At 41.5% G+C, this 17191-nt stretch overlaps 1 protein-coding gene across 5 annotated transcripts in view; it reads right to left on the bottom strand.

The window, feature by feature from the left end:
• Positions 1-17191, bottom strand: part of LOC137940935 (histone-lysine N-methyltransferase ASHR1) — a 57195-nt gene that overhangs the window by 19740 nt on the left and 20264 nt on the right. For 4 of the 5 annotated variants that reach the window (XR_011110338.1, XM_068786051.1, XM_068786052.1 and 1 more), the window contains 5 exons: positions 9015-9119; positions 8798-8888; positions 8537-8656; positions 8298-8404; positions 7888-7957 (listed from right to left, as the gene is read on the bottom strand). Coding sequence is in view for 4 of the 5 variants with exons in the window: in XM_068786051.1 (XP_068642152.1) it covers positions 7888-7957; positions 8298-8404; positions 8537-8656; positions 8798-8888; positions 9015-9119 (493 nt within the window). In the remaining variant the exon portion in view is untranslated. The remainder of the gene's footprint in view (positions 1-7887; positions 7958-8297; positions 8405-8536; positions 8657-8797; positions 8889-9014; positions 9120-17191) is intronic. The other variant, XM_068786054.1, reaches the window with a different exon arrangement.

Here is a 17191-nt window from a genome sequence, read left to right as displayed (position 1 = left end):
TTACGTGAATTGAGTCACGTGAATTGAGTTTCCTTTTCTATTAAAACCCGAGTTTTTTAGCCAAATTTATCTTCTCATTAGAAAGTTTTGGTCTAACTTCAACACTGTCTCCTTTTTTGAAGCCTCTTTGATTCCTTAAATCTCTTATCTTTGGAAAGTCTAATTTAGGAAAGTGTTGTTATTTTAGAAAATTTTATCACTGGAAAGTTTCTGTTTTGATTCTGCAAAATCTGGAAAGTCTTCCAAATAGAAATTCGTTGAGTATTTGATTAGAGACTTTCCTCATATGAACTGATCAATTTGGAAATAGAAACTTGTAAGTTAAGTTATGCAATTATCAGAGTTTCCATAGTCAATGTTGTTTTCATGTTTTGTGTTTTTGTTACTTCGTTGTATATCTTCTGCATCGTCAACCCTGAAAAATTTTGCTCACCCTTGTGAAATTATCTTAAGGTCATATACTTGGTCAAATTTTTTAAGTTATTTTTCTATCGTTACAGTCTCCTTCTTATTATCAAGGTGGTTATTTTTCCTTCGTGACATTCTCCACATACCCCTTTTTATCTCTTACCTTTCTCTTACCATCTTTTTTTTACTCTTGCATACCCCTTTGAGACAACCTTTTGTGCGTTGCTTCGGTTGGTTTCTCTTTTTATATACATATGGGTGTTTTAAGTCCATTGAGACTTTTTTATAAGTACACAAGTGGTTTTTATCATCATCCCTTTAGTGACAAGCGTTATCCTTTTTAGTGATTATTATCACTACTTTTGTTTGAAATCCTATGAGGTTGGTTTCGAGCTCTTTTATATATACATCACCCATCTTATTTTTGAGAGTCTGTGTCCGATTGAGTTCTTATCCTTGAAACACCTTGATGGAGGAGATAATAAATACAGTTATATTTTTGTTTCAAGATGGGATTACACCGATACCTTCCAGCTTGAGGGGAAGAAGTACAAGAAGAAGTACAAGAAAGAGGTATTTTATTCCACATGTTGTGGTAATCTTTATGTAACCAAAATATTCAAGAAAGGGGGAGTACAAAAGATAAAGTTTTTCAGCAAAAGAAAATTGAAGACCAAAAATCCTTTTCATTGTGAGCGAAAGTTATAAACACTAACTTGAAGGGGAGTGTTGAAGAGCAGATATGGAAGAGTCTTACATGACTCTCACAATAAGAAGTCTTATAAAGCCAGAATTATTAAGAAGGAGGTTTTACAGAAGAGTTTCTATTAAAAAATGTTTTAGTTATGTTAGTCTTCAATTTATGTTCAGTTGTTTAATTATGCTAGGACTTATCTTTCAATGCTAGACTTTGGGTGTAATTGGGACAAGGGTAGTTTAATTGTAATTGGACTCTATTACTTTCCTCTATTATAAATAGAGGCTCATGTACTCAAATTACAGCAAGTTAGTGAAGTTTTTCTCTTTTCCAAAAATTCAACGTAGCGGAAGAGTATACATAGACATATGGTGCGGATGTTTTTGACACTTTCTCACATGTGGCTCATCTATCTTCGATACACATTCTAGTTTTCATTATTGTTAATCAAGACTGGCCATTGTTTTAGCTTAACATTAAAAATGAATTTTTGTATGGTGATCTTGATGAGGAAGTGTATACGGAGCAACCTTTTTGTATGTTGCTCAAGGGGAGATTCGGAATGTGTGTAAACTCAAAAAGGAAATTTATGGACTTAAACAAAGTTCAAGGGCATGGTTTGAAAAATTTAGCCAAGTAGTTATGTCTTGTGGGTTCTCTCGAAGTCACAGTGACCATTCTCTGTTAAGGAAGAGATCATTTAGTGTTATTATCTTGCTAGTGTATGTGGATGATATCATCTTGTCTGGAAGTCATAGAAAATGGATCAAAGCAGTGAAATCATATCTCTCACAACATTTTCAGACGAAAGACTTGGGTTCCTCAAAATATTTTCTTGGCATAGAAGTAGTCCAAAGCAAGGCAGAACTTGTACTCACTCGGAGAAGATATGTCACTGATACATCACAGGAGCATGGTCTATTAAGAGCGAAACCAGGAGAGACTCCTATAAAAGTTGGTCATGATCTTCACAATAAGAACAGTGACGAACTCAAGGACAAGACTATGTATCGCTGGTTAGTTAGGAAACTGATCTATGCTACAGTTACCCATCTTGACATATCATTCTCAATCAGTGTGGTCTACCAATTCATGGAGCATCCACGGAAGATACATCTTTTTTTTTTTTTTAAATGATGCTGAATTTTATTAAGAGAGCTCAAACGAGCAGATTACAAGGGGGAAAACCTTCACAAACAATGAGAGATTGCTGGGAGGTTCCGAATTTTGCCAATTTATCAGCCAAAGAATTGGTTGATCTAGGAACGAGGTTCCAATTACAATGAATGGATGACACAATGTCAGCAATACAATCAGTAGTTGGCCAGTGGCGCCAAGGGGGAGAGCTATCTTTTGAACACCAGCTGATGACAATCTTTGAGTCTCCTTCAATAAACAGCTTGCCATAGAGACGCTCTTTGAAGATTTGGAGGCCGAATAGAAGAACACTCACTTCAGCAGTATTTGAGTCAGCAATACCCACCGGCCTAGCATAGGATAGAATAGGGTCTCCACTGTTGTCTCTGACAACACCACCAACTCCAGTCGACCCAGGACAGCCTAAAGCACTGCCATCAAAATTGAGTTTGATGCAGTAGCAAGAGGGAAGATCTCAGGTGGCCATAACCGGATTCCTGTAGGGGCCCGCCATATGCGCAATCAAACCCCAGTTTTCCCCAAAAAAACACCTGATAGAGAGGCAAACTCCTTCCTAGTATGTAACCAACTTGAGATAAGGCCCACTGTCTGAGAAGCTGTATTATCTGAGGTGCTAGCCTTGGAGTTGAATCTCCGATTATTTTGCTCAAGCCATAGGCACCATGGGACATGTGCAAGACATGCCAAGAGAATTATCTTGCCCAACCTAGGAAGGTGGATCCTTATAACCATCTCATAGGTGTCAAAAAGGTCCTGATGAAGCCTCATTTGGAGTCCAATCTTCTGAAATATTTTCATCCAGACTTGCCAAGAAAAATCACAATGTAAGAGAACATGCAGGATTGTCTCATCGCACACACCACAAAGAGGACAAGTACAATCGGGGAACGTGTAGCCTCTTTTATGGAGGTTGTCAGAGGTGAGGATTTGTTCCCTGATGGGCGTCCACACGAATAATTTGATTTTACTAGGCGTTGAGAGCTTCTATGCCAGGTTTGCCTTGTGTTCATGCATGTTGTAATCTTGCTTTCTAATATGAGAGTAGGTGGATGCAACTGTGAATCGGCCATTAATGCTGGGCTTCCATGTCAGTTTATCAGCTGCATGCTCACAAATAGTAATGTTGCTGAGTCTAGAGAGGAGAGAGTAAAAAGCCAAAGTTTCCTCTTCATTTAATCCCTGGCGAATCGTTAGACTCCATGAGCGATCTCTCCAAGAATAGGCCACTGAGCAAGAGAGGTCCCTCACTACCCTAGAGAGCCTCGGGAAATCCTCGGAGAGGGGGCAGGGGCCGCACCATTCATCCGACCAAAAGAGGAGGGTCCTTCCATTGCCTGTGTGAAAGGAAGTTGCATCTCTGAAAATTGGGAGGAGCTTTTGAATTGATTTCCATATCGGGGGATAGTAGGCGAGTAGCACCATCCTTCCTCTACTAGGCACCCGAAGGTTGAAGATAGAGCCTGACCATATCTCCCCATAGGTTGTTGTGCTTGATGTTGAAGTTCCAAATCCATTTGAGCATTAGGGCATTGTTCATCTCCTACGTAGGTCGGATGCCTAAGCCACCCCGATTGCGGGGCATGCAAATATCCTTCCAACTCACCAAATGATATCTAAAGGTGTCTTCTGATCCTCTCTAGAGAAAACGCCGACAGATGGCGTCAATCCTATAGCAAATGGAGGTTGGACAGTACATAAAGGATAATAAATAGTTTGGCAGTCCTGCCAAACAAGACTTGAGGAGAGTGAGTTGCCCTGCAATAGATAAAAGCTTGCCCCTCCAAGTAGCTAGTATCTTTTTCAAAATTTTCAATAAGGGGGGACCAAAGCGTCGCTGAAGGCCGTGAGTCAAAGAGTGGGAGTCCAAGATATGTAACTAGCAAATTTTCCATTGAGCACCCCAAATAGTCAGCCATACCTTGAAGCACAGATGAGTCGATATGATATCCTAGGAGGTTGGTTTTCTTCCAGTTAATGTTCTAACAAGAAGCCAATTCAAATAGTCCCAATACAACACGCAGTTTTAGGATTTGATCCATTGTACCAAGCCCAAAACAAATGGTATCGTCTGCAAACTGAAGGATCGGCACATCAAAGGTTGCACAGTCAGTCGTGGGGAGGAGCCAACCCAGGTTCTTGGCCGAATAGATCAAAGAAGATAGATATTCCGCTACTACATTGAAGAGCAAAGGGGAAAGGGGGTCTCCCTATCTGATTCACTTGGATCTCTTAAAATACCCGCAAGCTGTTCCGTTGAGAAGAACGGAGTAGCTTGAAAAGGAGATGCAACTTTAATCCAAAAGCGCAATTTTCCCCCAAATCTCATCTGCCTCAGGAGAGTATCTAGAAGCTTTGTCAAAGGCTTTCTCGAAATCAAGCTTTTGGATGAATCTGGAGAGCTTTAACGCCTAAAATGGTGGATGAGCTTGTGACATGCCATGGCCGAATCTAATATATTCCTTCCCTTGATAAAAGCACTTTGGCCATGATGAATGGCAATAGCGAGAACCGCCATGAGGCGATTAGCCAGGAGGCGCGCATGCACCTTGTAGGCACTGGTGGTGAGACTGATCGGCCGGAAGTCAGATGGAAGTTCTGCGCCTTCTTTTTTAGGGATGAGGGCAATAAACGAAGCTCCGATGCTCCTAAATCTGATGCCATGCTGATAGAACGAGTGGACCATGCAGGCAATGTCATCTCTGATGAAGGGCCAGCTTCGGCGATAGAATTCCTTGTTGAAACCATTCGGGCCCGAAGCGCGATCCAAAGGAAGACCCAGTGCTGCTTTTTCAATTTCCTTTTCGGAGAAAGGGAGCTCAATGAGACTTGCTGCAGCCGAAGGAATGACCTGGAAATGAACTCTTTCGAAGAAAGGGTGGACTGGCTGGCAATCAGAATATAAATCTGCTAAAAAGTTCACCAGTGAGTCTGAAACAAGGGATCGATGCGGGGTAATATCACCATTGCCGCTGAGCGTGGTGATGCAGTTGGATCTTCTCCGTGCAGAGGCGACTGCATGGAAGAATTTAGTATTGGCATCCCTATCAGCGAGCCACTTAAATCTTGCATGCTGCTTCCAGTGCACGAGCTCACTATGAGTGAAGGACTGTATTTGCCTTGGAGGGCATATCTCTGGGTTACTTCCGAGGAAGAGAAGCTTCTAGATTCCTCCTCAATGTCAAGAGTGGCAATCTGAGAAAGGACGGAGGCTCTCTCGACTGAGGAAGAGGCCTTTCTAGCAGAGGCCCAGGATCACAACAATGGCTTCAACATCTTGAGCTTGGCTGGGAAAGTCCACCAGCTCGGGCTAGCCACGACCATCCTCTCCCAGAAGGACTGGATAGAGGAGTCAAAAGAGGGGTCTGCCATCCAATCATTGTTGAATCTGAAAGAGGGGGGGGGGGGGGGGGCAACTTTCCAAGTGGGTATCAACCATAATCGGCCAGTGATTAGAAATGACCCTATTGAGAACTTTGCCTGTGGCATTGTTGTATAACTAGAGCCAGTCATTATTGGCTACGAAGCAGTCAAGCTTGGAGAGGACAGGGGGTTGTCTACCATTTTACCAAGTGAAGGTCTTACCAGATAGGGTAATCTCATCAAGATCCCAGCTGCCAATAAAGTTTGCAAATAGCCTCATGGAGGTAGTGATTCGCCAGGAGGGTAGGGATTTCTCGGAGGGGAGGAGGAGGAGAGTTCATTATCTGAGTGGTCGCTTGAGGGGTGTGAGGACTGTGGGATAGATTTATAGGAAGGTCTGCTACAAGGCTTTTAAGGGGGGGAGGGGGGGTTATGTGGTTATTTCATGGGATAAGTTCGGAGGGTAAATGGCAGTTGTAGGTATTTGGAGGTTGGGATAGATTCTGTCTGGGATAAAATCTGTGGTGGGTTGAGATGGGAGGGTAGGTGGGTGGTATTGCAGGCTGGAGGGAGGGACTATCGAGGAGGCAGTTGGAATAGCATCAGTGCTAGCTGTAAGACTGGCTGGGTGAGGACGCATCTGCTAGGGAGAAGAGACCAAGGTTGCTGCTCTCGATGGACCTTATTTCGGGTGCGATTTGCTATAGGAGAGCGATCGTGAGAGGAGAGAGAAAGCTACGTGCATCGGAGAAACGCATACCGTGCACCGAGAGCTTTGAGTGTGCTAACGTGCACCGATTTTAGAAAATGAACCGAGACCCTTCTCCGGTCACCATCCCCACGGCCGGTGACCGAAACCCATGACAATGGATTTCCGACAAGGACACAACCACCTTCTCCGACGCCGATTAACGGAAAGACGACGTCTCACCGAGAAGACACAGAAGATCCAATCCAGAAAAATGTCACCCCAGACACTCGGAAATCTCGGAGCTCCCCTCCGACGAGCCTCTGAAACTTCCTACGGAAGGTTTCGACGCCATAGAAGACAATCTCCCAGTGAAAGAAGAGGAACCATCCCTTCCATTTCAGTTACGGAAAGAACAGAGTTACAGTGGAGATAGTCACCCGGAGCTCCGGACAGGTGATTCACATCTCCTTTGCTGTCGGATCGAAGATGTCCTTTCAATGGAAGCCATTTCCAGCTTCGTTCTTCAATTCCAACGAGTCACGAACGAAACCAATTTATCCCGTGAACTTTGGACACGGGATTCGATTTTCTTCCTATCGGTGAGCTCCTTTCGGGGACGAAGAGAGTGTCGTGTCGTCCATCGTCGCGGCTCAACAGTGCCTGCCAAGATCTATATTCCCGAGGCCACCTACTTGGGATTCGACTGGAAGGAGTTCGCAGAAGCCAGCCAAAGCCTCTCTCCGGCGTCAACTACTAGCTACTATGTGTTCTTGGGTGGAAACTCAATCAGTTGGAGAAGTAAGAAACAAAATATGGTGGCCCGATCCAAAGCCGATGCTGAGTATAGAGCTATGGTACATACAGTTAGTGAATTGATGTGAGAGAGATCATTTGTTGCATGAGAGTTGAACCTACAAAGTAATGGGCCCATGACTATGTACTGTGACAATCAAGCAGCTATTTTCATTGCTGAAAATTCAAATTTTAACGAAAGAACCAAGCACATAGAAGTGGATTGTTATTTTGTCAAAGATGCAGTAACGAAAAAGGATATTCGATCCAACGGTCGAATTGTTGATATGTTTACCAAAGTCTTGGGAAAACATGAATTTAGGAATTCCTATAACAAACTGAAGCTTATGGATATTTATGCTTCAGCTTGAGGGGGACTGTTAGAAAATATTTATAAAGGTTAATTTGGTAATTTCTCATTGGCTACACCTCCTAGGTATAGTCTTATCTTATGCAGTTTGTTTGAGAGTTTAGGTGGCTCAAGTTTCATGTAATTCTGAGGTGTAATATAAGATTTATAAGGGTTTAAGTGAGTTTAAGTGAGTAAGGTTATTATAGTTCTTGTACCCAAGTTTAAGATATAAAAATAGATTAGGGATCGACCAGAACTCTAATCACGAGAGTCTCGGCTCTCTTGCTGCTACCCCCTCTTCCTCTCTTCTTTCGCTCTTCCTCTCTCTCAATCTTCTTTACTTCATTATTTCACAGATATCAAGACACAAAATTTCAATCTTAGAACGTGAGAGAGATTGGACACTTTTGCTTCCATTGAATAACGTACTTTCATAAACTGTAATTGTCGAGCGGCAACATGTTAATGCTCCTCTCCAATCTTGCAGCTCCATCAAAATCTGCATTAGATATATTGGCCATCATAGTGAACCAGGATTACTGAGAAGAGAAACTTAGATGTCATAAATTACTACATAAAGAATGTTTGTGTCAGAGAGACCTGACATGCAGTCATGAGAAAAGGACTTATAAGAGTAAAATAAACCAGTTTATATAACTCAAGTGACAAAAAATGTAAGTCAATAAAATTTGATTCATGGACCTGAACCATGTGGAGTATAATTCTCCTCTGCTCGCTAATGTAAACTAACTCATTTACTAGGTCGTAAAGTAGATTTAGGGAATCACAATGTTCAATCATAAGTAAAACATAAAAATAGATATGATAAGTAATGACACCTTAAGAAGGCTTTCTCGAGTCTGCAGTAAACTGGTTGAAAAACAATGGAACAGTTCCAGTTGCAGCTGCTCGAGGGTCTTGTACAGAATGCTGGCTTCATAATAATCTAGTTGCTGTCAAGAAACCAATACCTTTGAAACAGAACCAGTACTTTAAAAATAATAAATAAACTGTCACAATTACATTTAATTTATCATAACAAGAAAAAATTACTAAGGAAACTTTTATTAACGGATACGTCCAGAAGATAAAGATACAGAAGCCTTATTTGATACTTGTTCTGCTTCACTTTTCAACTTTTTTATTTCATTTTGGTCTCTAAGGAGTCCACATTGCTGGCATATATATGTATTTTCAGCTGCAAAATTTCAAATTCAAAAACAAATCAGAAGCAAAGCCCGTAATATATATATCACAACAAAGGGGCCAAAGGAAGGCAACAGAAAAACAGAAAAGCGAATAATTGAGGAGATCTAAGGTGAAGATCAAGAACCCATACCAGGATTTGTGAGCAAAAAACCATCACATTTCATATCCTTACATCTATAACCTTCCAGAGTTGCAGTTTCCTGGATATCCTCAATGTGGCCCTTCATACATTGCATAAGCATAAGTCGTCTTATAGCAAAATATAAGGGAAGAGTCGAGCACTAAAATACATGGAGAAGAATGCATCAAATACTTGAGCTTCCAAAAGGAAAGAGTCCAGACAATACCAGTTTGATGCAGCGTGGACACTTGCAAGTGAAGAGGTATTGCTCCTTAAGAGCTTTCTGCCTAGTCTCAGTGCTGGCAGCAGTTTCTATATAACTAATTGTTACCTTCCAAATATAATCATGGAAAAAGAATTAGTATACAAGAGCTTTCAAAACTTCGCAAGGAAATTTAAATTCTAAGTCAATCAAACCAGTTCAGGAATCACCCAGACCCAAGACTGTCAATCACATGTTGGTGACTCCCAAAAATGTAATAATATAAAGAAATAAATAAGATAATAAATAAATAAAGCAGGTAAAACACAATTTGTTCAATCATGAAGTCGTGAACAGGTAAAATTGAGGGGTTTTCACCTAAAAAATACAATATGACAGAAAAAACAAAAGGTGTATCTAATTTCTGCCTTTTAAGTACTAACTTTGAAGTCGCTGATCCTCGAACAATTACTCTCCCCACATACTTTTGGAATGAAGGGGAAAAACTGCTCTCACTCTCCTTGTTGCCACTATCTGCAGGAATTCTGCTTGCTCCCCTTCCATTGCTAACTGGTTTGTTGACAGCCTGAAGCTCATGAATGAATGGCTACACCCCAACCTACTCCTTTCTGAGGGTAAATGAATGGCTGTTCTTCTTTCCCCTGATGACAAATCGACGGCCATGAGTCTCATTATCCTTCATTGTGCTACATCTCATCCCAACAATCTCTTGGGCCAATGGCTCAATGTGTGGGACTTCAGGCAGAACTGTGGCACAATCATGCATTCACTCAGATAGCCAATGCCTTAGGCACTTTGTCATCTCTTGATACTCCCACCTCCATGAGAACTAGGCTTGATGTTGCAAGATTATTCATCATACTTACCATCCCTCATCGCGGAACCACCCTTCTCAAGATCTCAATCGGAGATGTTTTCTTCTGGCTCAAAATCTTCTTTGATGACATGTCCGTGGTGCAACAAGCCAACTCTGAACTCTGTTCACTGGAACAACAACACCGAGTCAACTCGGTTACTGATGACCCACGCTACAAAATCAGAGGTGCTACTAAGTCGATGCCCACCCTGCACCACCACCTTGAAGTACGCTCTGACCACCCCCACCCCGCTGCCCCAACATTCAAATTTCAAACACCCTGCACCATCGCCTGAACCTGCCTGACATGCCGACACTAACACTGACACCACTGATCCTATCCTGACATCCCTGCCTCTTTATACTGCTCACCCTGAAGAGACCCATGAACCACAGCCTCCTTACCCAAAATCTTCTCCTTTTCCTATTCCCCCTGACCACGTCCCTCATCCCGAGACTCTGCCAAGTCCCCTTCAACTCAGACTCATCTTTTGAGCTGTCACCCTCTAAACCAACACTCAATAGCCCCCCACACCTCGAGTGCAGCTTCCTGACACACCTAGAAGAATGAATTTCCTATTTCAGCTAAAGCCTCTGCCCCCTTTGTTTCCATAACCAGCATTCCTGAACACGCAGTCACCTCGCAAGCCACTCCACACAGTCAGTCCTGCACCCCCTGTTTTTGGAATGTTATCCCCCCTTCACCACCCACGCTTCCTTCTTCACCAAATCACCCAACAGATCCCCCTGCTGATACCGAATCCACTACCCCACCACAATTCGGGAAAGTACCTCTTTTTATCCCTCTGAACTATTACCAGAACAGAGCTACCTACCCCTTCTGGCAACCTACCAGCGGAAAGGAAGACCTCCAGCCAAAGGGCTTCTCCAGGGGGAATCCAGTGCCCCAACCCAGTTTCATATTGACCCAGCAACAGGCAATCTCATTTTCCCACCCCCAGGCGAGAACTGCAGGAAATTAGTTGGTGAATTACAAATTGAACATCGCAAGTATGACGAAGAGACATGGGCATAACTGATGAGGTTAGCTGAAATTATGGGAGCCATCTCTCAGGACCCTCCCACCAGGGTAATGTCCAACTTGGGAATCCAAAACATGGGGAACATTTGCAGAATTGGCAACCATCGCAAAAGAGCTACTGTTCGTGACTTTCTGGTCTCCTCTAAGGCATCTATCATCTTTCTCCAAAAGACCAAGGCCCAGTGCTTGGATGACCAAACCACTCACAAGCTCTGGGGCTGCCCGTCTCTTGCCTAGACCACCCTGAATGCTATTGGTCAATCCGGGGAAATTCTTACCCTCTGGAATACCAACTTCATGGACATCCTAGATGAATGCACTGGCATCTATTTCATTGGCCTAAAAATTCGTGGACGCTCCTCTGGCAGTGTTTGGGGTCTTGCTGGTGTTTATGGTTCAATCCGCTATCATAAGCGGCACCAATTTTGGGATGAACTTCTCCTCCCTATCTCAGAGATGGCAAATGGGTTGGCTCTTCACGGCAACTTCAACACTACTCGGATCTGTAATGACAAGCTTCCTCCCATCTCTAGAATCATCGCCTCCATGCATAATTCCGCCAACCTCATTGGCGGGTGTGAGCTGGAAGAGATTCTTTTATTTGGGAAAAATTACATGTAAAAATCAAGATTTGGCTGAAGGAAGAGGAGAAAATTGAGAGAAAAGGAGAAAGGAGAAGAAGAATTTTCTGAAGAGCCTGAAAAGGCTTCGTTGGGAATTGTGCACGAATTCCCAGACTTCTTAAATAAGTGTTTTGAGTTTCAAATTACAAAAAATGCCCCTATACACTTAATAAACCCTAATATCCTTATATCTCCCTAACTACACATCTTATTTACATGAAAATTTAACCACTGATATAATTTAACATGCAGAAAAATATAACATAAAGAAAATTAACCACTGAAGTAGTAAAATGACCAAAATACCCCTAGATATATTTCTTAACTCCCCCTCAAGCTGGAGTGCATATATCCAGGAGTCCCAGCTTGTTGCAGGATGATGTACATTATCGCTTGCAAAGGACCTTGGTGAAGACATCTCCCAACTGATTTCTAGAACGAACAAATAGAGTTACTACCACTTTCATCACCGCATCTCGAAGGAAGTGGCAATCCACTTCAATATGTTTAGTCCTCTCATGGAAAACTAGGTTACTTACAATAAAGATTGCAGCCTGATTATCACAAAATATGCTCATTGCCTCATCCTGGTTGAAACCCAACTCTAGTGAGACTGACCTAACCCACATCAACTCACTTCTTCTGTGAGTCATCGCCTCGTATTCAGCTTTTGCACTAGACTGGGCTACAAGATTCTGTTTTTTACTTCACCAACAAACCAAATTTCTTCCTAGGAAGACAATATCCAAAGGTTGACTTTCTGTCCTGTTTGGACCCTACATAATCTGCATCAAAGAAAGCCTCTATCTTCATATGATTGTTAGGTCTGAAGAAAAGACCTTTTTCCTGGTGCTCCTTTCAAATACCTTAAAATTATTTGTGCAACTTCTAAGTGTATTTTCCGAGTAGAGAAAAATTCCAAGAGAAGAAACTGGGAAATCGACGACATGGTGCGAGGAGGCGAGGAACGACAACCAGGAGAGGAAAATACACTTAGAAGTGGAGGTCACCAACGAAAATACACCGTGGAGAAGTGGCATGGTGCCCAACGAAAGACTGTGGAGGACGGCGACAACCAATAGGAGGTCACCATGCGACCAACATGACGGGTAACTCAGGATTTTTTTTATGGCTCCGAAGACCATGATGGATTTTGAGACCTTACACGGAGGGATACAGTTTGGCGAGATGAAACAACACTAAATCCCACTGTCATCGTTGACGACATCCACCCCAAAATTCCCTCAATCCTCCCTAGTTATAATCGACATCCTGCGAGAAGTTTCCTTGCTCACCAGTGATGCTCCAACGGAAACAACTGTTACTCCCATTGATGAAGATGAGTGTGTGGTTGCCAAACGACTAATCGACGCAAAATATTCTTCAACTCACTATAGTAATTTGTAATTGACCTTTTACTTCTCTTAAGGGTAGATAATCTAGCATAGAATTCATAAGACTTTGGAGAGACTACTCTCTTGCATGTGTAAAGCTTCAAGAGACATCTATATTTTCTTAGGGGGGGTTAGTCCACAATGAAGTGGAATGAATTCCCCCCACATTACTTAGTTCATCCCACTTATGGCGTTAGTCCAGAATGACTTAACTTGAAGTGAGATAACACCATTTCATCTCCTCAGGCAAAAACGACGGAATTCTGTTTCCGCCCTTTTTTTCAAGTCATCCAATTACCACGAGCGACGGCGTCGCTTCTTCCCCCCCCCCCCCCCCCCCCCCGAAACTAAAAAATCACGCTCATTTCCTTTCTCCTCTCCTCTCGCTCAGCCTTCGTCTCTGGACGAAAAATTTTTGCCCGACTTCTTCTCTCTTTTTCGCTGTATCTGCTCGCTTTGCTCCTCGCGCTCGGCTCTCGTCTGCTCCTCTCGCTCGGCGCTCGTCTTCGTTCTCTGCTCCCTCTCTCTTGTTATCTCTCGTTTTTGCCCCATCTCCCTCTCTCGTCTCTTTCTCTCTCGGCCTTTCTCTTCCCTCTCCCTCTCTCGTCTCCCTCTCTCTTTTCCCTCTAGGCCTCCATCTCTTTTCACTCTCGGCCTCCCTCTTCCTTCTCGTTCTCGCTCTTCTGTTTCCTCCTCCCCCGATTTCCTTTGATTTAACCTATTCCGGTTTCGATATCCTTTGATTTCCTTCAATCTTCTTCGATTTTCGACAGTTAGGCGTCGATTTCTTCCATTCGGCGGTGATTTCCCCTAAATTTCAGAAGGTAATCCGAAACCCTAATTTTTTTTTCAACTAATTTAGTTTTGTGTTTGAGTTAATTTTAATTTTTGTGCGTAATTTATCTTTATTGTGGCCAAATTAATTCCAATAGTATCACATTCATTGAAGCTGTTTTTATCTTTCATAAACTTGTGATGAAATTTATTTCTTATACTGTTTATTAGCAAAATCTCTACACCCGTCACAGAAGTGATTGTTCCGACTCTAAACATAACTCCCCTTTTATTAGTTGGTTTGTTACAGATTTGATTGTGCCCCAATAAATAATTTGGAAGAGTATTGACTAAGAGAACTGTAATGTTTCCCCGTTTGCTTTTAAAAAAATTATAAAATACTAAAAAATGGTTGCTGCAACCCCTATCTTAAAACCAGAGTTGGTAAAAAGAAAATTGGCCGGACTCTAAAATCTGAGATTTATATACGAATGGGCATATATCTTGGAGATAACATGGGGATGTAAGAAAGAGTATGTCGATAGGTACACACTCAGGAGAGTAAATCTGATGATGATATATATGTAGCAGGTTCAGCTACTACCCTTGGTATGAACCTTTAAAATCTGAGAGTATTGAAAAGGGGGAATTAAAGATCTGGAAAGTAAAATGCCCTGTAGAGAGATGTGCTATGAAGATAATACTCAGGAGAGTAAATCTGATGATGATATATATGTAGCAGGTTCAGCTACTACCCTTGGTATGAACCTTTAAAATCTGAGAGTATTGAAAAGGGGGAATTAAAGATCTGGAAAGTAAAATGCCCTGTAGAGAGATGTGCTATGAAGATAATACTCAAAAAAATTTCTTTTCTTCTTTTTTAAGATTTGAGAGTTGCACATAATAGTGGTCAGCACTTGATCGATCAAGAGCAGAAATCTGTTCTGCTGCATATTGTCCTAACTTTATATTCTTAAAGAATTTGCAGGCACTTAATAGTGCCCACCACATTGTTACTTCTGGTTTTATTAGCATACTTTCAACAAACTGATAAGCATCTGTCAAGTACCCAGCTCGGCCTAGAAGAACTACCACACAATCATAATGTTGTTGACGAGGTTCTATGCCATGGTCTCTCTTCATGAAATGAAAATATTTCCATCCTTCTTCCACAAGATCTTAAACACAGAATGAGCATGCTCCAAGCTTCCACACTTTGCATACATGTCAATAAGAGCCATATTAACAAACATATCAGTTGTAAAGTCACTGCCTTTAACAAATTTGTTCTAGTCATCTGCAATGAAATTAGTTAGATTAATTTTGAAATGTGTTAGAATGTTGTTGAATATGTTTGAAGTGCTATGGAATGTTTATGTCATGTGGTGAGGAGATTTTGGAGTTATAAATATCCACCACATGGTCCAATTCAAACAAGGCTGAGTCGCCTACACGGGCGTCCATTAGCCAACGAAACCCGAACCCATCAATGACGATGTACGGTTCATAGTGACTGCGAAGTCATATGGGGCTCTACCAGGGGTGTTCGGTGAATTTGGACTTCATGAGTTTGTTTTTGTATTGTTCTAGTCATCTGCAATGAAATTAGTTAAATTAATTTTGAAATGTGTTAGAATGTTGTTGAATATGTTTGAAGTGTTATGGAATGTTTATGTCATGTGGTGAGGATATTTTGGAGTTATAAATATCCACCACATGGTCCAATTCAAACAAGGCTGAGTCGCCTACACGGGCGTCCATTAGCCAACGAAACCCGACCCCCATCAATGACGATGTACGGTTCGTAGTGACTGCGAAGTCATATGGGGCTCTACCAGGGGTGTTCGGTGAATTTGGACTTCATGAGTTTGTTTTTGCATTGTTCTAGTCATCTGCAATGAAATTAGTTAGATTAATTTTGAAATGTTTTAGAATGTTGTTGAATATGTTTGAAGTGCTATGGAATGTTTATGTCATGTGGTGAGGAGATTTTGGAGTTATAAATATCCACCACATGGTATTTTGTTATTTGTTGGTTGTGTTTCTATGGGTCCCTAGTTATTACGACGAGTAATGGTTGTCTGATAAAAAAATTTCCATGACGACCATCTCGGATTTAGATTATAAATGGCTGGAAGAAGACAACAAACTCCTCGATCATATGACATTTGGACCTTCGATGATGACAACAAAATGCTCGATCTGTTGGTTGAGCAAGTCAATATGGGGAATAGGATGTCTAATGGGGTTTGGAAGCATGAAGTATATTTGGACTGTGTCAATAGGTTCAATGAAGACACAGCTAATAAAAAAACTGTTGAGCAGCTCAAGAATCGAACAAGATCATGGAAGAAAACTTACCAAACAGTAACAAGTTGTCTCAACACTAGTAGGTTCGGTTGGGATGCAACTACACATCGAGTTATTGCATGTCATTCTGTATGGCAAGACTATATTAAGGTTAGTAAATTATGATTGACTGTAAAACATTTTGTATGTTTTCCGCATTACTAAAACTCTATGCCAAGTCGTCTAAATGATGTTTTATCCTTGTAGGAGCATAAAGAAGCTGAAAAGTACAGACAACAAGGCTGCCCTCTTTATGACAAATTGGCTTTGGTAGTGGGAAACTCAATAGCCATGGGGAGAACAAGTCAAACTGACGAAGACATGTGCAATGATGTCCAACATCAGGAAGAAAATGAGCACGTGGATATGCTCGAGGATGTCGATTTAGGTAGAGAATCTCCTTCGCCATTCTTTACAGAAAATGAGTCGGCACCTGATCAGTCTCCAAGTACTAACCCGTCAAGTTCAAGTCATCATAGAAAGAGATCACAAATGGCCACTGATGATAGTATTATGTTCGTTGATCAAGAATTGCCACCCTACTGCAATCTCTACAAGCTAAAAATGATAAAGCCACAGGAGAAAATTGGTATGAAGCACTCACAGAAATCCCGGACCTGTCGGTAGAGATGAAGTTTCGCGCTCCTATATTGTTAGATACACCAATGAAGAAGGACATGTTTACGAAGCTGCCAGTGGAAGAGCGAATTAATTGGCTTAAATATTGTGCTGGTGAAATGTAGTCAATAGTTTGAAGTACACTATAATGTATTTTGGGACGATTGTTTTGAAGTTTAATTATGTTTTTTTAATTATGACTTTATAAGACGTATCATTGATAGATTATGAATTTTATTATGGTTAAGATTTGGGTTTTCATGATTGTCATGTTCTTATTGTGTGGATGAATGTTGTGGGTGTGTGATTGGAGATGGCTTTATATAGGTGTGATTAAAAATAGGTTATGATTGAAGAACATGGTATGTTTTTGTGTTTATGATATTATGAAGAAACAGGAATTATTGTTGTAGTCGTTATTATGGTTGTGGTGATTGTATTTGCAGGTTTCCATGGAAGACGAAAATAGGAATACAATGATGATTTTATTGACATGTCTTATGTACATGATGGGAATATACTAT

The sequence above is a fragment of the Aristolochia californica genome, unplaced genomic scaffold (assembly GCF_029961685.1).
Source record: "Aristolochia californica isolate CCGP_79_NKW_82.1479 unplaced genomic scaffold, dmAriCali1.0.hap1 SCAF_9, whole genome shotgun sequence".
In the NCBI taxonomy this organism is placed as follows: Eukaryota; Viridiplantae; Streptophyta; class Magnoliopsida; order Piperales; family Aristolochiaceae; genus Aristolochia; species Aristolochia californica.
Note: the sequence above shows the minus strand (reverse complement) of the source record. Positions and strands in the feature narration are given on the sequence as shown.